Below are 25,235 nucleotides of genomic sequence, written 5' to 3'. Positions count from 1 at the left end.
AAAAGGACATAGAGTGCACAAGAAAGAGCTCAATCATAAGACAGAAGGTATTACTTTACTAACCCTAACCCAGCAAAGTAAAAGGACTAGTGTTATTTATTGGCAGGTTTACTGACAGTGATCAAAGCTGTACACTTAACCCTTAAACAGGCAAGAGTGGAAAATGAGATGAGAAAACTAAAATGCTAGTTATCTCATGTGCACCAAAATAAAACATTTCCACAAATCTACTTTTAAAATATTTTGTATATTTTGGAGTCGTATCTCCTCCATTGTCCCAATTAAGGTATAAAATGGTCATAATGGTAAAAAACTGAATGCTTTATACATTCTTGCTTTCTCTGCTCATTCATATCACACATACTAGTTTTATCATTTCTATCAAAGTATAAACCAACTACAAGCTTCAATTCTACCAATCTAGTCGTCACAATTCAAGGCACATACAATTAATTAACCATCTTAACTAATCTTGGTCTGAAACAGGTGTTAAGGAGTCTGTATCTCCTGGTGCACGCTGCCTGTTTAAGGGTTAATATAAGAGAGAATAAAAGTAGCTAATGTTCTTATTATATAACTGAGAACATTTGCTTAAGTTTTGGACAGATAATATTTCTGTGCTTCAGATGACAGCATGAAGCTAAGTAACAAAGACCTTGAATCTACTCGCTGCAAAAGACACAATTCATTCAATTATATAGTAAATAAATTGCACATACACACGTCATCATTTCCAAATCTCCCCCAAACTTCAGAGCAGTGTTTAGTTGAATGATCTCATTACATTGATTCTCTGAAAGCAGTAACCAGTAAAAAGGATCAAGCTCCCACTCTAATCCACTATTTATTATATGTATTTCTTTTTGTCATGCTTCAGCTGTATCTCAGTTGTATTTACTGTATCTATTTTTAATAAATGTCCTGTTTGGACATACAGAGACAGACTGAATGATTGCTGTGCTGTGTATTTATGTCATGTGTGATGGAAATGGGATCTTTTCCCACTGTGACACTCACTCTGAAATAAAGTCAACTCAACTGATGTCAGAGATATGTGACTGTGTGTCCTCCAGCTCTCCGTCAGCTGATTGATCTCCTTCAGGATGGTCCTCTTCCTCCTGCTGTTGGTCTCCCTGGCTACAGTCAGCCATGTGTCAGGTAAGAACACACATGACTTATACTGTGTATTCATTCTGTGTAGGGGAGAACGGGCTTGGTTGTCACATTCATCAGATCTCGGGCCCTAGAGGGCGCTGTTAAAACGTTTCGGGATGGAAAGTTTCAGAATTTAGTTGAGATGTTACTTCAGAGATCATTTCTGGAGTAAACTGCTTGACACTGAGGTGAGAGGACCTTTAGTGGTTTTCATGTGAAAATGTAAATATCAACTCTTCAGTGTTTCTCTTCTCTTACACAAAGAGTTTATAATAAAACATCATTGTCATTAAAAAGTATGAAGAGAGAGCGATAGTTAGGGAGGTTTTTTCTTAGCTACACCAAAACATGTGGTTTTTAACTTTGCTGGTAGAGAAAAATCCCAGTTGGGAAGCTCACATTGTCTTCGGGGTTGGTTGTCACATGTTGGTATTTACATTTATAATGTGATATATCTAGTTCTTTCTTTCTTTTAAGAGAACAAAATGAGCAGGAACTTTGTCAGGAAGACAAACAAGGGTCAGACTCCTTCAGATGTGAAGCTCAGAGCAGTCAGAGAGGTGAAAATGAACAATATTAATGGAATGATTGTTCCTGTTTATGTTCTCTTGGTGCAGGAGATTGTTAGCTTGTTGTATTTCAATGAAACTAAACATTTTAAATATTTGTCTAAGACTGTATACATATTTTATTTTCCCCATTAAAATAACTCAGGGACAACTAATGACCTCTCTATTCCTACCTGACACTTTAGACTTTCATTACTAATTAAAAGGGAATTTATTGACTTTATGGTTCATGAGGAATTCAAAGGAAAGTAAAAAGTTCTCCCCTACTGCTCAGTATTCATGTGTTTCTATTATTTATTAATTATTTGTCTTTATATTTATTTATATTATATTTAACAACCCAGAATATTATTGGGGTGTGTTTTGAACACTGGAAATTATGAATTAGGCTAAATGTTTCAGGGAAAATGGAAATTACGTGTCTTGTATCAAACTCGACGATCAGGGATTTTCAGCCTCACGTGTGTCGAGGGTTGCAAAGGGGCGGAACATTTCGGAGGCATTTCCAGGAAGTTTCCAGAAATTTCCTTATAAGCTGGGGAATTAACGTATTAACTGTATCACCTGTATATAAACATAAATATAAACATTTGGTTTGATTATAAGCAGACATGCAAACTAAGACAGCAAGTCAGTCTGGAATGCATTTACAGATTTAACTCTTGTGCCTCACTAACTACAGTTTTGGCTTTTTTATTTTTATTTTCTTGATCATTTTATTTGAATCAATCACATATAATAGGTCTATAATACATTCTTTGAATCAATCACATATAATAGGTCTATAATGAATCCTTAGGGACAGAAATGTCCCATTAAACCCATTATAACTACATTTTTGACCCTTCTGCCAAAAAATGACTCTTTGATACATTCCTGTGTTCTGGGCTGTCATTTTAGAGCCAGGGCTTCATGGTGTTAGCAGACCCTAACCCTAACCCACAGCAGACCCTAACCCTAACCCACAGCAGACCCTAACCCACAGAAGACCCTAACCCACAGCAGACCCTAACCCTAACCCACAGCAGACCCTAACCCTAACCCACAGCAGACCCTAACCCTAACCCACAGCAGACCCTAACCCTAACCCACAGCAGACCCTAACCCTAACCCACAGCAGACCCTAACCCTAACCCACAGCAGACCCTAACCCTAACCCACAGCAGACCCTAACCCTAACCCACAGCATACCCTAACCCTAATCCACAGCAGACCCTAACCCACAGCAGACCCTAACCCTAACCCGCAGCAGACCCTAACCCTAACCCACAGCAGACCCTAACCACAGCAGACCCTAACCCTAACCCACAGCAGACCCTAACCCTAACCCACAGCAGACCCTAACCCCAACCCACAGCAGACCCTAACCCTAACCCACAGCAGACCCTAACCCTAACCCACAGCAGACCCTAACCCTAACCCACAGCAGACCCTAACCCTAACCCACAGCAGACCCTAACCCTAACCCACAGCAGACCCTAACCCGCAGCAGACCCTAACCCACAGCAGACCCTAACCCTAACCCACAGCAGACCCTAACCCACAGCAGACCCTAACCCTAACCCACAGCAAACCCTAACCCACAGCAGACCCTAACCCTAACCCGCAGCAGACCCTAACCCACAGCAGACCCTAACCCTAACCCACAGCAAACCCTAACCCACAGCAGACCCTAACCCTAACCCACAGCAGACCCTAACCCTAACCCACAGCAGACCCTAACCCACAGCAGACCCTAACCCTAACCCGCAGCAGACCCTAACCCACAGCAGACCCTAACCCTAACCCACAGCAAACCCTAACCCACAGCAGACCCTAACCCTAACCCACAGCAGACCCTAACCCTAACCCACAGCAAACCCTAACCCACAGCAGACCCTAACCCTAACCCACAGCAGACCGTAACCCACAGCAGACCCTAACCGTAACCCACAGCAGACCCTAACCCTAACCCACAGCAGACCCTAACCCTAACCCGCAGCAGACCCTAACCCTAACCCACAGCAGACCCTAACCCTAACCCACAGCAGACCCTAACCCTAACCCACAGCAGACCCTAACCCTAACCCACAGCAGACCCTAACCCACAGCAGACCCTAACCCACAGCAGACCCTAACCCTAACCCACAGCAGACCCTAATCCACAGCAGACCCTAACCCTAAGCCACAGCAGACCCTAACCCTAACCCACAGCAGACCCTAACCCTAACCCACAGCAGACCCTAACCCTAACCCACAGCAGACCCTAACCCTAACCCACAGCAGACCCTAACCCACAGCAGACCCTAACCCTAAGCCACAGCAGACCCTAACCCACAGCAGACCCTAACCCACAGCAGACCCTAACCCACAGCAGACCCTAACCCTAACCCACAGCAGACCCTAACCGTAACCCACAGCAGACCCTAACACACAGCAGACCCTAACCCTAACCCACAGCAGACCCTAACCCACAGCAGACCCTAACCCACAGCAGACCCTAACCCACAGCAGACCCTAACCCTAACCCACAGCAGACCCTAACCCTAACCCACAGCAGCATTATGTCTAAATCTCTCTCTCACACACGCACACACACACACAGGTTGTCTTCAAATTTTTGAGTTTGAAGGTGTGTGTGTGTGTGTGTGTGTGTGTGTGTGTGTGTGAGAGAGAGAGAGAGAGAGAGAGCGATAAAGACAGACTTGCAAGTCAATATAAAGTATTTATTTGTACCCCCCCCCCCACCCGCAATAATCACTTTGCATTTAGTATATAGAAAATAATTCTTTCTTTTTTTCATTTTATTTATATTTATTTAATATTTGATATTCATTATCAGGACTGATGATTGTTTAAAAAAATAATTAATAGAACGTAGAAAATAATGAATAATATTTCACTGATGTTTTTTACGCTGACATTTTTGTCCCTAATGAACTCAAAGCAACCTTTTTTAAGTGAGGCGTAAGGGTTCATCAATTCTTTCATTGAACAACAAAAACATGAATGTAGAGTAAAATCAATGTGTGCATGCATTACACTGGATTTACATTAAATCTGGTTAATTTAACCAAGATTAAGCTACAAGATGTTTTTTCTAACATTTAAGTTCCCTGTTATAGTCTAACAACCCTACGTGTGACTGAATAGAAATGATGATAAATAATGTTAAAATACAAATGTGTTAAAATGTGTTTCTTGATGACTTTCATTCACCTATAATTCAAGTTAACTGATATAACTATAAATATAGTTAATTTATAGTTATAAATAACAGATCACATGAAGACACATTCTGAATAAATGTAGAAAGTTCTTTATGCTTCTTTTGTTAATCAGACCGATAACTAACACAGGTTTTTAACTAGACGGTGAATCAGAAAATATAAATATGGGAGTGATGAATTTGAATTGAATCTGTAATCTGCCTGTCCAGTTATGTTGTGATGCATCGGAACAACTTTGGATTCCAGTGAGGGTCGAGAAGCGAGGAAAGACCAAATAAGAAAGTTGAGATGTACAACATGAGTTTAGGGTCAGCAGACCTGACTGATATCAGATGATCTGACACTCTGAGGAGCAACAGGAAGAATGATTTGAACTGAGGCAGGAAGGTCATTGTCCAGCTGACTTGTTACTGAACTTTGAGTCAGCTTGTTTGTGATTATGGATCTAAAATGTTGATCTGTGAGTCTACATGGCTGCTGAGGCTCCTCAGAGCTCTTTGTTCTTTAACATTAGTCTATGCAGTTTTTACCTGTGGTCCAACCTGCTGACTGACTTCACTTCACTAACTGACTCTCATCATGTCTCCATTTCAACAGGACAAGAAACTTATTTTACAACCAGCACTGAAATAGACATCAAAACGTGTCCCGCAACCTTCTTTGGAAAAGTTTACCAGAAGTTGTATGTAAGTAAGATGAATCTTCCTGTTTAACCCTTTATAGGACACTCATTGAAAGGAAGGAAAAAAGGAAGGAAGTATGGAAGGAAGGAAGGATGGAAAGAAGGAAGGGAAGGAAGGAGGGAGGAAGGAAAAGAAGGAAGGACGGAGGAAAGAAGGAAGGAAGGAAGGTATGGGGGAGGAAAGAAAGAGAGAAGGAGGGAGGGAGGAAGGGAAGAAAGAAGGAAGGAAGGAAGAAGAAAGGGGATGGAGGAAGGAAAGAAGGAAGGGAGGAGAGAAGGAAGGAGGGAGGAAGGACAGATGGAAGGAAGGAAAGGAAGGAAGGACGGAGGAAATGAGGAACGAGGGAGGGAGAAAGGAAAAGAGAAAGGAAAGGAAAAGAGGAAGGGAAGGAAGGAAGGAAGGAAGGAAGGAAGGAATGAAGGATATTTAAATAACCAATAAAGGGTTAACAGCTGTAAGTCTTTGTCCTTGCTGATCCTTTGTGTCTGGAACAATGCTTCACTTTTACTCTCAAACAAACGTACTTTGGATAAGTTCAGCTGTGTGTGCTCTGAGTGGAGACTGGTTGCTGGATGCTTTCTGTGTTCCTATGTCTGCATGTATTCTTGAATGTGTTTTTTAAAATGTTCTCAATCTCTTTTTCTTTGCGTGTCGATGTCTTGTGTTAAAAAAGGCATGATATAAATAAAGTTTTACTTCTTTACTTACTGCTTGCAGCCTGCAGATATGTGACAAACATTGCTTTTAATGAGATAGTTCAGCAGAATGTTCTCTGTAGTAAAGTTTGTAGTAAACATTATTCATCAGCAGCTGTTAGGTTTTTATAACTCTTCTCAGTAGAGTTACAATGCAGAGCTTTACACAGCAGTTTTCTAATACTATCATTATTATGTGAAGCACAATGTTTTATTTCTTTCTTTTTTCACATAATGTTCTTAAATGTTTGAGGTGTGTGAAGTTGGTTTAGAGAACAGAGACAGTGACTCTATATCACTGCTCACGATGGAAAATATGCTGAAACAACGTAAATCACTTTAATATGCTTTAATACACTTTAATATGCTTTAATATGATTTAATACACTTTAATATGCTTTAATATGATTTAATACACTTTAATATACTTTAATATGATTTAATATACTTTATTACGCTTTAATATGCTTTAATACACTTTAATACGCTTTAATATACTTTAATACGCTTTAATATGATTTAATATGATTTAATACGCTTTAATACAAAACTGCCAGCGAGTAGATTAGGTTCACACAGTCAGTTACCATGGTAACTGAAACAGGACCCTCACTAGAATAGTTTCAGCTGAACAACACAAACATCCAGAGAGAGAAAGAAGAACAGAACACATTCACCTTCACCAGCGTTACTCATTTATTTGTTGTGTATCTCTGATGTTAACAGGTCGACACCTCCGGAAACAAAGTCTCAGTTTGTTTCAAAGGCAAACGCGACACAAGTGACAACGACTGTGTTCTGCTGGGTCAAGGTGAAGGAATCAACAAGGGGAAATGGGCCATTGGAAAAGGTACCAAATCTCCAGGATCAAATTATCATAACAAGCTGCCACAACTCACAGGGACAGCAACATGCAGCTCATACATTAACTTCTACAAGGACTCTACTCAATATGTGAGCATTGTTCAGCTTCATCATCGTCCATCTGAATATCTCTGATATCAAATCAATAAAGTCTTTTCTAAAAGATTTAGGATTTTATTTATTAATTATATCTGTTTCTCCTTTTCATGTTTACAGATTTACATTGCCTTCAGAACATTTGGTGATCAAGGAGTTGTTACTAATCATATGTATGGAGGCTATCCACTCGCTACTCTGGTAAGTATATGCACCTACACACACTCACACAAACAAACACATGCACACACACACACACACACACACACACACACACTCACACAAACAAACACATGCACACACACACACACACATACATGCACACACTGTCAGTGTGGTGTAACCTCTGTGCTGTCAGTGTGGTGTAACCTCTGTGCTGTCAGTGTGGTGTAACCTCTGTGCTGTCAGTGTGGTGTAACCTCTGTGCTGTTGCTCCTCTGCAGAACGTTGAAGTTCAGGTTGGTGGTAAGAAAGTGACGACGTGGGAGATTAAGGAGAAAAACAAGTATGTCTACAAGGACGCGAGCGCCTGCAGACACTCAGGTTAGCAGAGAAGTGATTATTAAAGGAGCAGTTCACTCAAATCACAAAGTAGCTGAACTGACGATTTAAACAGGCTTTCAGGGACCCTCAGGGATCCTCAGGGGTCCCCAGGGATCCTCAGGGACCCCCAGGGGTCCTCAGGGACCCCCAGGGGTCCTCAGGGGTCCTCAGGGGTCCTCAGGGACCCTCAGAGACCCTCAGGGACCCTTTGAGGCTGAATGATGACATTTGAAGGTTTACATGTGATTCAGTGATCTGTGTGTTTTTGTTTCAGGTGCTGTTCTTCCAGTGAATAAGGGACTATGTGACTCAGATGGCTCCTCTGTAACGTGCAGTGCCTCAGCAGAGCTCAAAACTACTCCTTGTGGCTCTGGGAAGAAATGCGAGGGCGAGGGCCTGTAAATATATTTGATTTATATTTCTAAGAGAATGCAGTTTTCTGTTCTGTCATCATTTTGTTCTGTGTCATTCAGCTGTGATTTTAGACCCTTTTTAGGGTTCAAGTACCCTACATTTGATCTCAGCACCCCTAAAAATAAATAAATGATCATTGTGATTTTTTAATGGTTTTATTAACAGCTTTAATGTACTTTGGATAGTTCTGTCATTAACATTGTGTTTCCCTCAGGGTTTGTTAACTATCTCAGGGTCCTCTCTGTACAAACCTGTCATTGTTTATTCTGAACCATCATTATTATTATTATTATTATTATTATTATCATTATCATTATTATTATTATTATTATTATTATTATTATATTTATTATTATTATACACTGTAGTGGAACACTCTACTACGTATGAATACTTCTTGTTGTAATTTACGTTATGTAGTGAAATGAGTAGTTTAGCAGGGGTCCCTACGGTGGCGGGTAAGTGCAAAACAAAATTACAAAGCATGAAACATTTTTACATGTTGTTAAACAAAATTACATAAGCCAAACACTTTTACCACAGACAAAACACATTTACATTTTAGAAAATAAATTTACAAGTTGCGGAAGTGATTGAGGATGAGGTCAAAAAGTTTGTATGGCGGAAAAGACTTGGTGGAGTGCATGGATGTAGTGAAAGTTTATGGTGTAAATTATGTTTTGCCCGTTTTGTGGGAACAGGGTTAGGGTTAGTGGCATTTGGTACATTCCCCTTCCGTAAGATTCTGGCGTTTGTAAATTTGTTTTCTAAAATGTAAATTGGTTTTCTCTGTGGTAAATGTGTTTGGCTTATGTAATTTTGTTTAACAACATGTAAAAATGTTTCCCAACATGTAAATTTGTTTCATGCTTTGTAAAAGTGTTTTGCACTTTGTAATTTTGTTTTGCACTTACCGGCCACCGTAGGTCCCTCTAAAGGTCTGATCCTAGAATGGCCCCTGGTGTCATTGCTCAGAGTCAGTGAGCAGTTTCATACATCAGCAACATCTTTCCATGTCACTGTTAGTTCATCACTTTGGTTTGATGTTACTTCCTGGAGAGTTTCCACTTCCTCAGTCATTTCCAGATGTTTCCTCATGCTGATGATGCTACTTGCCTCCCCACCTCTGTCAGGTGTATGAAACCTGCCGTGTGCACCGTGACCGGCTCCACTGTCATCGATGTCGACGGTAAGGCTGCCTCCATCCCGGATCGCTGTGCGTACACTCTGATGTCAGAAACAGGCGTCAAGCTGCAGGCCGTCTTCAAGGACCGCCATCGTACAGATGTTAGCTTTTTGGATCATGTGATCCTGCATCTGGATGGGCCAGATGTTAAGATTCACCTGGAACAAGGTGGGAGGGTTACGGTGAGTTACCTTCAGCCACAGGTTCACTTCCTGCTGTTGACATTATTATATTTTTGTACTGCCATGTTCCAAATGTGCCAAAAGCAATCATCAGTTCATGTTTCCTGTTTAGTCTGAATCCCTCAAACCAAAACAAGTTGATAAAGGAGGCATCCCCAACATATCATTGATTTCATTTCCTTCCAGTGTAACACCATGGTATACACACACTGAGTTCATTTCCTCCCAGTGTAACACCATGGTATATACACACTGAGTTCATTTCCTCCCAGTGTAACACCATGGTATACACACACTGAGTTCATTTCCTCCCAGTGTAACACCATGGTATACACACACTGAGTTCATTTCCTCCCAGTGTAACACCATGGTATATACACACTGAGTTCATTTCCTCCCAGTGTAACACCATGGTATATACACACTGTGTTAATGTTCTGAGGTCATCATGTCTTCACTGTGCTCCAGTTTCCTGCTCACAGCCGTAGTACATTTGAACCTTTACATACTGTTCATATTCTGACCCTTCACAGTTTCCTCTCATTAGTCTCTATACCAAACTTCTGAACCACAAATCTATTTTTTATTCATAAATACGTCATCAGTCATTGATAAACACATGATGAAGCTTACAGAAAGACTGTATACTTTAGGTTTTACACTATTTGTTAAAAACATTCACAAGCAGACTATATTATTATCATAATTATAATTATAATAATTATTATTAAAAGTTCCAAACTGGAAACAGTGGAGCACAGAAGCAGAAGATGACTGAAGCATTGAGTGAGTTAGTCATGTGTGATCATGTGTTCCTCTGCTGTGATGCAGCTGAAGGGCAAAGAGCTGACCCTCAGCAGCACACCTGCGACGCATCACGATGTGGAGCTCACTAAGGACCAAACTGGGGTCACCGCCAAGCTGTTGAAGTCCAAACAAGGCACCTCTGTCTTCTTTGATGGCTACACCGCACAGATCTACACGAAAGGTAGAGACAAACACGTCCTACATGGATGAAAGAGGGCGGCTCAGTGTGAGAATAATAAACAACTATCATACAAATGTCATTTTTCAAACTGAGGTCTTCCGTTGCTTTACGCTGCTGATGCTGATTAATGAACAACACATCATTTGACTGTATGTTGCAGTAAACACATTCAGCATGGCACCAACTTACACTACCTATGTTGTACACGCTGCTGGTGGTTGGGGGGGGGGGGGGGGGGGGTAAGGCTGTGATCAGCTGATTGTAGTGAAAAAAGAAGACAGCACAGATATATTGCAGTATGAATCAGTCTCTCCAACAAATATTTTGAGTTCTTAATGAAAACGTGTTCTTGACAGAGGGAATAAAAGCAGCTCTCAAAGATCTCCAAAGAAGAGTGGAAACAGTAAATCTGGAATGAGCCTAAACTTAGAAATGACATGAACATAAAAACAGAATCTGACATTATAGTTAACAGTCTGAGGTGTTCATGTGTTTCTTGTCATTTGTTGAGGATGAATTTCATTTAGTTGGATCGGCCCATGTACAGCACACTACTGACTTCATTATCTGAAAAATTCACTGAAAGGATCCTGATTTGTTTCAGTTGCATTTTAAGACATGTTTGTTTTGTTGTGCTGCTAATGTTAGCATATCTGTCATCTGACTCATATTCTCTCCTCAAACTGTCCAGTACCAAGTGGAACCACCATGCCGGGTCTATGTGGCAAGTCCAGTCGGACTCTGAGTGAAGTGAAGGTTGCTGACTTAAGCTCTAAGAGGTAAGACCTGGTCACTGACTGCTGCCTCATCACTGGGCTGCATGTATACTAGTAGTGCTGGTGTGTTTATATGAAGGACTGAGGCCTGGGAAACACTGCTGACTTCTGCTGTTTGTCTCCCCCTAGCTGTGACAAAGTGACCAAGGAGACTGATGGCAATAAGTTTGAATGCACGGAGATGACTAAACGGTGAGCAGAGACACACCTGAACTGATACAGTGCTAAGACTTTCATTATCAACGTCCACATGAATATTAAAGTCACCTACTATAATTACTTTATCAGTACTGAGGACTAAGTTTGATGGAAACTCTGAGAAGTCAGATATAAATTGGGCGTATGGGCCAGGAGATGGTACACTATAACAAATAAAAGTGGCTGTAAAGTTTTCCAGGTTGGGTGAGAAGGACTAATAAAACTTTCACGAGTTCAAATGAAGCTTCTGTTTAGGGTTGATTATTAGGCCGGTGTCTCGAGGGATGGGAGCATTAATATGACTGGGAGGAGTGGATTCATTTAGACTCACACATGCTTCATGACACAGCCAAGTTTCAGTCAGACAGAATAAATGAATATGATAATCTGATATTAGATCATTTATTAATGTAGGTTTAGATTATAGTCCACATTTCATTCTCCTATTTTGTTGTACTATTGCAGTGGAGGTATTCATTTCTTTCTTGATCTGTGAGGCAAAGAACAGGGGTGCAGCTTGAAGCTAAACACACCTGAACACACATTAAAGTCTCCTCTTTATTTGGGGAACAGAGTTTTCTCTGTCCTGTGATTAGACTATCAGCCAATAGCAGAGCAGCTTTATGACAAACATGTGTTAATTATCACTAACCTTATTTTTGTGTCTGACTGGACTTGATCTTTCTGTCTCCCATGACAGGTGTGATCTCCTGAAGAATGCTCCCTTCGACTCCTGCCACAGCTCCATCAAGCCTGATCCCTACATCAAAGCCTGCACCGACACTCTGTGCAAATACCCGGCGGTGGACGGTCTCAAGTGTCAGTTCCTGCAGGCCTACGTCAAAGCCTGCAGCCTGCTCAACAAGAAAGTGGACAACTGGAGGACATCGACCAGCTGCTGTAAGACTGTCCTTCACTGTCATTTACATGGAGACAGTATGTGAACAGCTGTTATTCCTGTTTATCTCACTGACTGACTCTAGTAAGTATTGATCTGTGTTTGATCTTTCAGCCTCGGACAAGGCCTTCTGTCAGGACACGTTCTGCAGTGATGATGAGTTCTGTGCTGAGGATGCCAGCGGTGGAACCAGCTGCCTCTGTCGGCCCAGTTTTGCCTCCAAATACAGAACGGCAAAAACTTTTGGTAAGAAGATTGAACAGGGAGACCTGTCTCACATGTGAAATGACACAATATGGCATTAAATATAACAGTTTACACCATGTTGAGATTAGAGACACTTTTACACATTGGATCAATTATGAATCAAAAACGTATTGATTAGTAAAGTATGAATCTTAGTGCTACACATATGTGTGTTTCATTGACCTCATCTGTCCTGCTGTTCAGGCGAGCCGACCGTCTGCGATAAAAACTCTGCCTCAGTCAGTCTGGCTCGTTGTCTCATGGAGGAAAAGAACGTCGACTACTCTGTCTTACACCTCAAGGACAAGACCTGCACAGGCCAGTTGGACGAAAAGACCCACATGGTGACCTTCGACTTCAAGAGCGACACCTGTGACACAGAGCTCACGGTGGGTATCTCTTCTCTAATAACGGACTCTCAGTCAGATCACTTCTGCCTCTCAGAACTTGTGTTAGTGATCCATGTGTGGTTTCTGCAGTAACACTGTCTGTATCCCTTTGACCCTGCAGTCCGACTTTAAGTTCAAGAACTACATCCTTGCTCAGGACAGCTCTGGCTCCAAGATCACTCGCCATGATGAAGTGAAAATCGAACTCTCCTGCTACTACGACCAAACGAAAGAGGAAACCATGTCCTTCAAAATCAAATCCAGGTGAGTGTTCAACAGGTTTGATCCTGAATCACCAGCTGACAATAACAGTTAATTATTGATTCTCACATTTTAATGAATGACTCATCATTTATAAGTTGGACAGAGAAGTAAAAACGAGCGGTCACAAGTGCAGATCCTGACCGGTCGTGTGTGTGCTGGTTGAAACAGAATTCTTTTATTTCAAATGTCTGATTCAAATGTGCACAAAGCAGAATTAGAAGTGAATTTGTGCTGAAACAGGATCTATGCATCAGTGATACTCATTGTTTAAAGAAAAGGTCAGAACCAGTCACAAGCAGACAAGCATGCCTGAAAAAGCCTTAAATGATCCATAATATACACTCACAGCCCTGACTCTGAACTATCTGAACTGAAACTCAGAGATTTCCCACATTTGAAAGACGAGTCGTTTCAAGAAACTTAAAGTTGCAATAAATGTAAAATAGAGGAAGTTTTACAGAAATACTATGATTAAATAATGATCTAATTAAATTATTATAAATGTGAATAAAATAAATTACGGACAACATAAAACATGCATATTTACAATCATGTTTTATATATAGGATATTAGTAGCGTTTAAACAAAAAAAAAGAATCAATACCAAATGAGTAGCTTGTATGGAAGTATGGATCCTGCAGTATGGATCCGCCCACCCCGAACACACAGAGGTAGTGAGACTTCATTCACTGCTCAGGTCGCCATGACTCCACTACATCTTCACACAGCAAACACTTGCTGACGTCTAGTCGGGCTGAATGTCGTATTTTGGACCTTTTTAAATGGAGTTATGAAATGCTGAGTCATGAATGTTTGGGATCAAATTCAACAGTTTTCCATTTTAACATGACTTGATCCATTCACTCATGTTCATGTGGACAGTTTAAGTGACTCACAACTGTAAAATAAAGATTCATGTTTGCTGCTGAATGTAAGTTTAAAGTGCTGCAACTGAATTTAAGATGTGCAGGTTGAGTTTTACTCGACTGGACTTGTTGGAGGCTTTAGCTGAAGTGTGTTTACTTTAGTTTATTAGGATTCTCATTAACTCACACAATACTTAATGCATAACAATACATAACATTACTATATTATGTGTGTGTGTGTGTGTGTGTGTGTGTGTGTGTGTGTGTGTGTGTGTGGTGCAGCTCTGTGACCCAGACGATTGTATCTGGGGCTTGGACATACACTCTGACCATGAATGCCTTCACCGACGCCAGCCGCACACAAGCTGTGTCATCCAGCACCGAAATCCTGCTGGACCAGACCGTCTGGGTGGAGCTGAAGACGGCCGGGCTGGATGACACACTGGTCGCCGTGGTGACCGACTCCTGCTGGGCGACTAACGACAAATCACCCACTGCGAAGCTGAAATACGACCTGATCAAGAGCGGGTGAGAGACACAGAGGTGGAAGCCAGTGTGCTGCTTTGGCATTTCTCAGTCAGTTCGAAATGAAGAAGAAGCAGGGACTCTTTAAGAAACCTGCTTTTTGATTCCACTTAATGAGCCCTGAAAGCAAAGTCTGGTCCTACTACATTTCCCTCCACTCTGATGATGACCTAACAGACATCACAGTGTAGTGGCCACAGCCAGTGTTGACACATCAGGCAAAGTCTAATCAAACGCTCTCTATGCCAGTGCTCGTCAACATGTTGCATGTTTTCAGGAAGTAACAGTTGTTAAAAAGGCTAAAGGCCTTTTCAGACAGGAAGTGATTGACGCTCCTAATTCATTCATTTTCAGTGAGAAGCGAGTGGGCACAATCCTGTCAAACTGTCACTGTTGAGCTCATCTCACAGATGCACCTTCCTGCTGCCTGAGCTGAATTGTCTAGAGTGGTTTTCTACGGGACACACAGTTTAAACCCTCTGACGAGACTGATCCTTGTTATCTGTGACTTCCCTGAGATATGTGACTGATGTAGTTATTGGGACATAAACACTTTACAGTTACTGGTAAACATGAGCAAGCTCGGCTTCCGGTTTAGCGCATGGAGTAACCAGTCGCACGGTGAGATCGCTCTCCCGGACAATCCGCAATTTACCCCCTAACTAACTTAACACTCAGTATTGGTTGATAAAACAGATAAATGGATTGGGGAAGAACACTTAGAAGCCAAAAAGCCGACGAAAGAGAGCCTACAAAACAGAAAAACACGACGACAACCAGAGACAGCAGCGGCGGCGGCAAAGTGGACCAGGCCGCCATGGCGCCTGCAGACATAATTAAGGCGATTAATGACCTCAAAACTGATCTGAAAGGCGATAACACCATTCTGCGACAAGAAATCACCCATCTTGGACAAGAAATCAACGGTAAACTGGATACGCTCGGGGCAGAAGTACGCAACTTATCTGACCGGGTGGAAGAAGCAGAGTCCAGGGTGGAGACAGTCGAGAGATGGGCGGCTGAAACGACCGAGGCCCTGAGCTCCTGTTTGAAACAGCAAAAAGCCCTGCAACATAAACTAAACGACCTAGAGTCACGCTCCAGACGCAATAACATCCGCGTCTTTGGAGTAGCAGAAGGAGAGGAGGGAGAAGACTCGGTGCTAGAGTATGTCGAGGCGCTAATTCGGGGCAAGCTACCAATTCCGGACGCCATGGAGTTAAACATACAACGCGCACACAGAACCGGCGCACACAGACCCGCTCCAGACAAACCTCCGAGAGCGTTCATAATCAACTTTCAGGAGTTTTCAACCAAGGAATGGGTTCTAAAAGAGGCATGGAAAAAAACTAATAAGGAAAGGATCCAGCTGAATAACAAGACCCTCTACTTTGACCATGACTACAGTGCAGAGGTGGTCAAGAAACGTAAAGAATACAACGGGATCAAAAAGGCTCTGAAAGTGAAAGGAGTCCGCTTCCAAACACCGTATGTGAACATACGCATCCACTGGGAGACGGGAGCCCGACTCTATACCAGCGCGGAGGACGCGAGAGTGGAGCTGAGGAGACGTGGAATCACGGTGGAAGACGGGACGCCAGCCGAGCGGGAGGCTGACTGGGGAGCGCGCCTGGGAGAGCTGCTGGGGTCATGGCAAAAGGTAGCGGGTCCCCGCGAGGCAGAGGACGGCGTCACCCGGAGAGCGCGGTTCAAACTGCAGAGTTTCCAGAGCGATCACACTGCTCAGAAATGATCCCCAGCGCAACGGAGGTAAAATGAGGATTTAAAAATCATCACAGGCTGGTAAGATAACTGCCACTACGAGACTGAAATGCAAGAATTGAACTGGACTATATAGGCTTCATTGACAATAAATGTCTGGGAGAGACGATCTAGTTTTCATTTTTGTTGGACTCTAGGATGGCAGGGTTAGTTTTCCTAAATGGCCTAGCCACCCTATGCATAGGGCCCTATCTTAGCTATAGGATTTACCCTAGACCCACCAACAGGGTCTCAGTGAGGAGTTTTCTCCTCCCGGTTTGGAGGTCAGTTCTTTATTATGTTCAGTTGACTTTGTTCTTTCTCTGTTCTCGTTTTACTATTTTGTTTGGGGGAAAACACTACTACAAAGCAATTTACCTTTTTCTGTGTTTGAGTAGTAATGTCGCATAATCTGAAAATAGCTTCTCTGAATGTCAACGGTTTGAGTAACCCGGTTAAGAGGAGCAGGGTGCTAGCGAAAATAAGGAAAGATAAGTCCCAAATAATATTTTTACAAGAGACGCACATGTCAAACTCTGAACATGAGAAACTAAAAAAGTTTGGTCACTCCAATACTTATTATAGTTCATGTAAAAATAACAGAAAAAGAGGGGTTGCAATAATGATTTCTAATTCATTGAACTTTGATCTGATTAAAGAAAAAAGAGATGATGAAGGTAGATATGTAATAATTAAGGGCAGGATAGACAATGTCCTGGTCTCATTTGTGAATGTTTATGCTCCTCCAGAGAGTGACAGATCTTTTCTTAAAAAATTATTCGAACTGATTGTATCTGAGAGTGAAGGAATACTGGTCTGCTCTGGAGATTGGAATACAATTTTGAACCACCGACTAGACACAACAAGCTCGAGTAGACATGGATCCCTGAAATCAAAAGACCTAAATGTTCTGATGAGAGAAGCTGGCTTATTTGATGTATGGAGAAGTACCCATACAAGAGATAGGGAATTCACCCACTACTCAGCTACACACAAGGTACACTCTAGGTTGGACTTTTTTCTGATGAATATTACAGATAGACATAGGGTTCATGAGTGTACAATCGGAACAGCAGATATATCTGATCACAACATTGTTTATCTAAAAATTAATTTAAATAACAGACCAAGGAACACACTATGGAGGCTGAATATTGGAATCTTAAACAACAAACTTATGGCGGAAGAAATTAAAAAAGAAATTGGTGAATGTATAAATGACAATAAGGATGACCAGGTCGACCCAACTATTATTTGGGATACGGTTAAAGCAGTTATGAGAGGGAAGCTAATCTCAAGAACAGCTCATTTAAGGAAAATCCAGAGATTAAAATACGACCAATTAGAGAGGGATTTGGAAAAACTTGAAAAACAACGACCCAAAAATGACAATAAAGATACAACTGGGAATCAGATTAAAGATATAAAGAAACAAATAGAAATCTTAATGAAAGACGAAATTGAAAAGAAACTGAGATTCACAAAGCAAACCTTCTATGAATCAGGCCCAAGGGCAACACGAATTTTAGCAAGGCGTCTTCGAAAGCAACAAATAACAAACTCAATTCATAAAATCAGGGACCCTTTAACGAATTCACTAAATTATGACCCAGAAGAAATCCATAGAAGCTTTAAAAACTACTATGAGACGTTATACTCACAGCCTGAGACGGTTGACGAAGAGAAAATAAAACAATTTCTGACCTCGCTGGACCTCCCCTCTATAGGCTTAGAACAAAATAAATATTTGACCTCCCCTATTACAAAAGACGAATTGGATAAAGCCATAGGTAGACTGGCGACTAATAAGAGTCCTGGGAGCGACGGCTACCCAAATGAATGGTACAAAAAATTCAAAGAAGTCCTTGCCCCGGTACTATTGGAATCATTTAACTGGACACTTGAGAAGGCTATAGCTCCACCATCTTGGAGGGATGCTGTGATATCTGTTATTCCCAAAGAGGGGAAAAATAAAGAGTTCTGCGAGTCATATCGCCCAATTTCGATACTAAATGTAGATTATAAATTGTTCACGTCCATTATTACTAAAAGATTAGAGCGTTTCCTGCCTGACCTGATACACGAAGATCAGACAGGTTTTGTAAAGGGACGCCAAACACAGGATAACATCAGGCGCACCCTTCATATTATAGACCATGTTAATAAACACCACACAAGCGCTGCCCTGATCAGCTTAGATGCTGAAAAAGCGTTTGACAGGGTCAGCTGGGACTTTCTGTATAGAGTACTAGAGCGGATGGGCTTCAACGATAAATTCATTAATTGTATAAAGGCATTGTATACAAACCCATCAGCCAGAGTTAAAATTAATGGCCACCTGTCAGACACCTTTAAACTGTATAGAGGGACGCGACAAGGCTGCTGTGCTAGTCCTGCCCTTTTTGCGATTTTCATAGAGCCACTGGCTCAAATGATTAGACAAGAGGATGGGCTGATAGGAATAACAATTGCAAGTGATGAACACAGGATAGGTCTATTTGCTGACGATATAATCACCTTCCTTCAAAACCCAAATATAACGTTCATTAAATTAGTAAAAATAATGGAAGAATTTGGATTACTGTCAGGTTACAAATTAAATATGTCTAAAACTCAGGTTTTAACCTTTAACTACAAGCCAAATAAAGAAATCAGGAAGAGATATAAATTAAATTGGAATGCTAAGTCGATAAAATATCTAGGAGTGATAATAACTCAGGAATTCGACAGAATTTACAAAACAAACTATGAACTAATGAACGATAAAATTCAAAAAGATGTGGCACAGTGGTCAACTTTAATAATGGATTTCAGCTCAAGAATAGAGGTAGTCAAGATGAATCTCTTGCCTAGGTTGCTATATCTGTTTTTATCGCTACCAATTAGAGTACCAGTTTCACAATTCTCAGCATGGGACAAGCTAATATCCAGGTTCATCTGGGCAGGGGCCAGGCCTAGGATAAGACTCAAGACCCTTCAGCTAGACAAAGAAAATGGAGGATTGGCTTTGCCAAACTTGAGAGAATACTACTATGCTGCACAGTTAAGATACATAGTATATTGGTGCTCTCCAAACTATCAAGCCAGATGGAAGGACATTGAGATGCGCCTGGGCCAGGCCCCTCCACAATCAAGGTTGAGTGGAAAAGAGTACATGGATCCTAAGGGTGAAAACTCGATCATGAGAGAAACGTTTGAAATATGGTATGATGTGGTTAAAAAATATAAGTTAACAGGAGACTGTAAACTGTTGATATGGCCTGCTCACACTTCTAGGTTCAGACCAGGAATTTTAGATAAGACCTTTGAAAAGTGGAGAGACAAAGGAATAACAGCTACCTGTACACTGGTAGATAAGCAACATTTCAAATCGTTTGGACAACTTAAAAATGAGTTTGGTCTGGAAAATGGAGACTTGTACAGATATCTCCAATTAAGACACTTTTATGAGACAGAAATTAAGAACGAGATCTCACTAGAAGGGAATGATGTGATTGAGGTGTTGACGGGTGCATTTAAGAAAACTCCCTCAAAAATTGTCTCTAAACTATATAAAGGTTTATTGAAACAACAGGGAAGAAATACAGTATATATAAAAGTGAAATGGGAAAGAGAATTCAATGTGGAGTTATCTGAGAATGATTGGCAGTCCATGTTTAAGACCCAACACACATCAACAAGCTCTAGAACATGGAGAGAGTTTGGTTGGAAAAATTTAACACGTTTCTTTATTACACCTAAAATCAAAAATAAACAATTAGGCCAACAACAATATTGCTGGAGAAATTGTGGGCAACTGAACGCCAACCATTCTCACATATTTTGGTCATGTGTGCAAATACAGTCATTTTGGGAGGGGGTTTTAAGAACCATGGGTGAAATCTTTGGATATAATATTCCCAATGACCCTCGGTATGTATATTTAGGACTAATACCTGAAGATGTAGTAGGTAAAAAAGACAAATATCTGTTCAAGATCCTATTACTTGCAGCTAAGAAAGCCATTACAAGGAGTTGGTTGAAAACTGACCCACCTGGACTGAGCCACTGGCTGGACATCGTAGGAGAAATTCGAACAATGGAACAATTGACCTACAGCCTCAGACTCAATACAGAGCTGTGTGCTCTAAGATGGACAAAATGGCATCTTTATGTGACTAAGTAGTGCTCATTCCCCCTTGTCTTTTTGTTTTTGTATTTCTGTATTGATTGGAAAAAAATAAAGTTTAAAAAAAAAAAAACATGAGCAAGCTCACTAACTGAACTCATTTGAAAGTTAGTAGTTAATGTGATCTTATTTAGTTATTTATAAGATAGATTTTAATATGTTGCTATAGCCTACAAAGAAAATACAGTTGTACCAGCAGGGATGCAGTAATGCACACAGAAGCCGTTTCCATGGTTACCATGCACAGAGCACCTGGTGTCTACCTGCTTGACTGTGTGTCCATTCTCATGAAAAGCTCAGTGAGACCCTGCAGATCCAACAGTGTACACAGGCAGACTGTCACATCTGAAAAGCCTTTAGGCTCCAGGAAAGTGTTGCTGCCTCATAATAAAGTGTCGTGTTTGTTTTACATAAAGCTGGATGAAGAAACACTGAAGAAGACTCAATTATATGTATTGAGTTTTTCAGAGATCTTAATAAGCTTTTATCTTCCAAACTCTCCTTCACATGTGTTTACTTCTATTCATGACTAGATGAGTATATGTAGGTCCAAGTGTGTTTGTATATGTGAATGTCTTTGGTTATGTGTCAAATCTATAACCTTTTTAAATTATGCTTTTAATGTGCAAACATTGAATAATATGAACCAGTATGGATAAGCAGTGAGTTCAGACTGAGTCACAGACCAGATGTTCAGGGGCATCTGTGATTCTTTGGATGCTGATGCAGCTCCTGATGTTTGGTGTGTTTTCTTGGTTCTGAGCAGCTGTCCCGACTCTGACAAGACGGTGAAAGTGGAGAGCAATGGAAAGGGAACGTCCAACTACTTCTCCTTCAACATGTTCCAGTTCTCTGGGAAGTCTGGTGACGTCTACCTGCACTGCAAACTCAACCTGTGTGTGAAGAAGGGCAACACCTGCGCCAAGGTACGCCCGCTTCCCAAATCCTCCCACAGACACATGCAGAACAGCTGCAGTCTGAACACACGCCAACTAATACATGTTCTCATGATGGGTCGATCACATTTCAGATGATTAGTACTGTTTGATTTCTATGCTCACATATCCCAGTAGCTACATTTTAATTGTATCCAGCTAAAGTATTTGTATTTTCATGAATATTTCCTATATGTTATATATATGTTTTCTGTATGAAGCTTCAGACCACTAATATTATTGCAAAACGGAAATCTAAATCTTCATCTGTGTCTTTGTCTTGAACTTTGTCTCAGAGCTGCGGTGGCGGTAAGAGAAGACGCAGATCTGCCAGGAACAGATATGTGGATGAAAACCCAGCCTTCATCACCATGGCCTGGTCTAATTAGGTAAAAGCTAACTTTTAACATGTTGATTCATGTCATTGCACTGCAGTTTGGGATACATGACATCATACAGCTGGAACCGATAACTAATGCTAGTTTGTTTCTGTTGTCTTCTCAGGTTGTTTCCATGGTAACTCGGACGGACCTACAGGCTTCGACCTTCGGCGTGATTACAGATTTTTGCTTTATCCTCCTGAAAAGATTTGCTCAGTTGTTGTTGCTGTGATAACCAAACACTGCTGATCCCTCTCCAGCTTTGATTGAGTCCAGTTTAGAGTTTAGAGTTGATTCAGTCGGGCTGGGAGCAGGAAACAATCTGATCAACTGTGTGAATGAAGCCATGCAGCTCCTATCAGATCTGAGCATGTGCACGTAGATCATTTGTTAATTTGTTAATAACCAACCTGAGTAAATCTTTGAAGGAACGTCTCTAAGCAGAACATGTTGCTGTGTCGTCCTCAGTGATTCACACTTTATAAAGACCAACCAGGCGGCACCGTCACAACAGTTGATCTGAGTCAGGTTCATGTGTTCATATCACACAGAGTGCACCTCCTTCATCCAGCAGCTGAGTCAGGTTCATGTGTTCATATCACACAGAGTGCACCTCCTTCATCCAGCAGCTGAGTCAGGTTCATGTGTTCATATCACACAGAGTGCACCTCCTTCATCCAGCAGCTGAGTCAGGTTCATGTGTTCATATCACACAGAGTGCACCTCCTTCATCCAGCAGCTGAGTCAGGTTCATGTGTTCATATCACACAGAGTGCACCTCCTTCATCCAGCAGCTGAGTCAGGTTCATGTGTTCATATCACACAGAGTGCACCTCCTTCATCCAGCAGCTCAGACACTGATCTGTGATTATTCAGACCCAAAACATCAGAGCAACTTTTCTGCAGTTGACCTTTTTTTTTTATTATTATGTACTTTCTGTAATGGTGAAGGTAAAACATATTATAATCAAATGATTAATCAGTAGTATCAACACTCCTAATCACCATCTTCATATATTATGACAGGTTACTGTTAACAATGAAGTGCTGTTTCAGAGAATCATCAGAGTGCTGAGCAGCTTGTTGTACTGCAACCAAACACCTGATGGCAGCAGTGATGAGCCAGGAACTGAGATCAGAGCTCTGAGAGTCAAACCACTTTAATACCAAGAATATCAATTTACTCTCAAATAACAAAAATCAGCTGATGATTGATACAAAGCTCAGCTCAACTCAGAGATGCAGACGTAGATGAAGGGTTTACAGTGACCGAAGGGAGTGTTGTCTTTCTTGTGTGAACTAGTCAGTGATTAATGAAGGCTTTTAAAGGGTTTAATTCAATACACTTTACTGTCCATTCATTGTGGTTTCTGTATAAAACTAACATAAACTGTCTGGTGGAGTTTTTCTTTTTGAACCACCATAAAATGTGCCTCATCCAAAACCTGAAAAACTCAAAGTTAAAAGCAGTTGACGTGGAAGAGTGCAGTGGATCCAAAGTTCAAGGAGACATTGTGCTCTGAAGTGTCAGCTAAGTTTTTCAGAGACGTTGAAGACATTTATTCCATCCTGTCGGCACTGGTTAGATACAGAGACAGTCAAATGCAGACCACAGTATAACCTTCTTCCTTTCTATCTCTTTTTGATATATTGAATCTGTTTTTGTGAGCAGCAGCCTGGAGGCCGTCGTCAGCTTGTGCCTTTAATACAATATCAGATCATGCTCAGATGTAGACATCAGTTCAGTCTCATTCATGTTCATCCTGAGAGAAAGTCCATCAACATGTTAATTATCAGTAGATTGAAGTGACATGTTAACTGTGACTTCAACTGAACCAAACCTGTGGCCTTAATGACACTGAGACATGTGCTGGTGCTGTTTCATCTTTACTATATTTGTGTGTAAGCATCAAAGACCAAAAAAATAAATGAATAAAGGGGATGTGGGTAAAACATCAACATCAGTTTGTGTGTTTTTATTGATTTGTGAGTGTAGTCTTCACTGTGTGCTGTCTATCATCTTCATTTTACTTTTCTATCACTGGACTCATGTTTGATGAGGGCAGCTCAAAGGAAAGGCAGTTTTATTTATATAGCACATTTCATACACAATGGCAACTCAATGTGCTTTACATAAAACACAAAAACATGTAATTTGAGAAAAAACATACAATTAACCCCCCCCCACACACACACACACACACACACACTTATAATAAAACAAAGTATAGAAAAATAGAAAGAGAGAAATAAAATGATGATAAGATTGCAGCATAAAATAATGTTTAGCTTTAAAATCATTAAAAGGACATAGAGACAGAGAGCGAGAGAGACATCCATCTTTCCATCCTTCCTTCCTTTCCTTTCCTTCCTTCCTTCCCTCCATCTGTCGTTCCTCCCTTCCTTCCTCTCCTTCCTTCCTTCCTTTCCTTCCTCCCTTCCCTCCATCTGTCCTTCCTTCCTTCCTTTCTTCTTTCCTTCCTTCTTTCCTTCCTTCCATTAAATATAAGATTGCAGCATAAAATAATGTTTAGCTTTAAAATCATTAAAAGGACATAGAGACAGAGAGCGAGAGAGACATCCATCTTTCCATCCTTCCTTCCTTTCCTTTCCTTCCTCCCTTCCCTCCATCTGTCCTTCCTCCCTTCCTTCCTTTCCTTCCTTCCTTCTTTCCTTCCTTCCATTAAATATAAGATTGCAGCATAAAATAATGTTTAGCTTTAAAATCATTAAAAGGACATAGAGACAGAGAGCGAGAGAGACATCCATCTGTCCTTCCTCCCTTCCTTCCTCCCTTCCTTCCTTCCTTCCTTTCCTTCCTTCCTTCTTTCCTTCCTTCCATTAAATATAAGATTGCAGCATAAAATAATGTTTAGCTTTAAAATCATTAAAAGGACATAGAGACAGAGAGCGAGAGAGACATCCATCTTTCCATCCTTCCTTCCTTTCCTTTCCTTCCTTCCTTCCCTCCATCTGTCGTTCCTCCCTTCCTTCCTTCCTTCCTTCCCTCCTCCCTTCCTTCCTTCCCTCCATCTGTCCTTCCTTCCTTCCTTCCTTTCCTTCCTTCCTTCTTTCCTTCCTTCCATTAAATATAAGATTGCAGCATAAAATAATGTTTAGCTTTAAAATCATTAAAAGGACATAGAGACAGAGAGCGAGAGAGACATCCATCTTTCCATCCTTCCTTCCTTTCCTTTCCTTCCTTCCTTCCCTCCATCTGTCGTTCCTCCCTTCCTTCCTTCCT

At 41.1% G+C, this 25,235-nt stretch overlaps 1 protein-coding gene across 1 annotated transcript; it reads left to right on the top strand.

Annotated features, from left to right (window-relative positions):
• The first annotated feature begins 1,149 nt into the window (after nt 1-1,149).
• Nucleotides 1,150-22,000, top strand: LOC128368290 (uncharacterized). The gene is made up of 17 exons (XM_053329079.1): nt 1,150-1,158; nt 7,038-7,265; nt 7,392-7,472; nt 7,715-7,814; nt 7,916-7,987; nt 8,089-8,212; nt 9,362-9,596; nt 10,428-10,584; nt 11,276-11,363; nt 11,490-11,552; nt 12,259-12,458; nt 12,571-12,702; nt 12,907-13,104; nt 13,217-13,355; nt 14,505-14,750; nt 21,443-21,602; nt 21,908-22,000. The coding sequence occupies exons 1-17, from the start codon at nt 1,150-1,152 to the stop codon at nt 21,998-22,000; spliced, it is 2,325 nt and encodes a 774-aa protein (XP_053185054.1).
• Nucleotides 22,001-25,235: the final 3,235 nt, after the last annotated feature.

This window comes from Scomber japonicus, chromosome 11, assembly GCF_027409825.1.
Source record: "Scomber japonicus isolate fScoJap1 chromosome 11, fScoJap1.pri, whole genome shotgun sequence".
In the NCBI taxonomy this organism is placed as follows: domain Eukaryota; kingdom Metazoa; phylum Chordata; class Actinopteri; order Scombriformes; family Scombridae; genus Scomber; species Scomber japonicus.
This window is presented reverse-complemented; position numbering and strand designations above follow the sequence as displayed.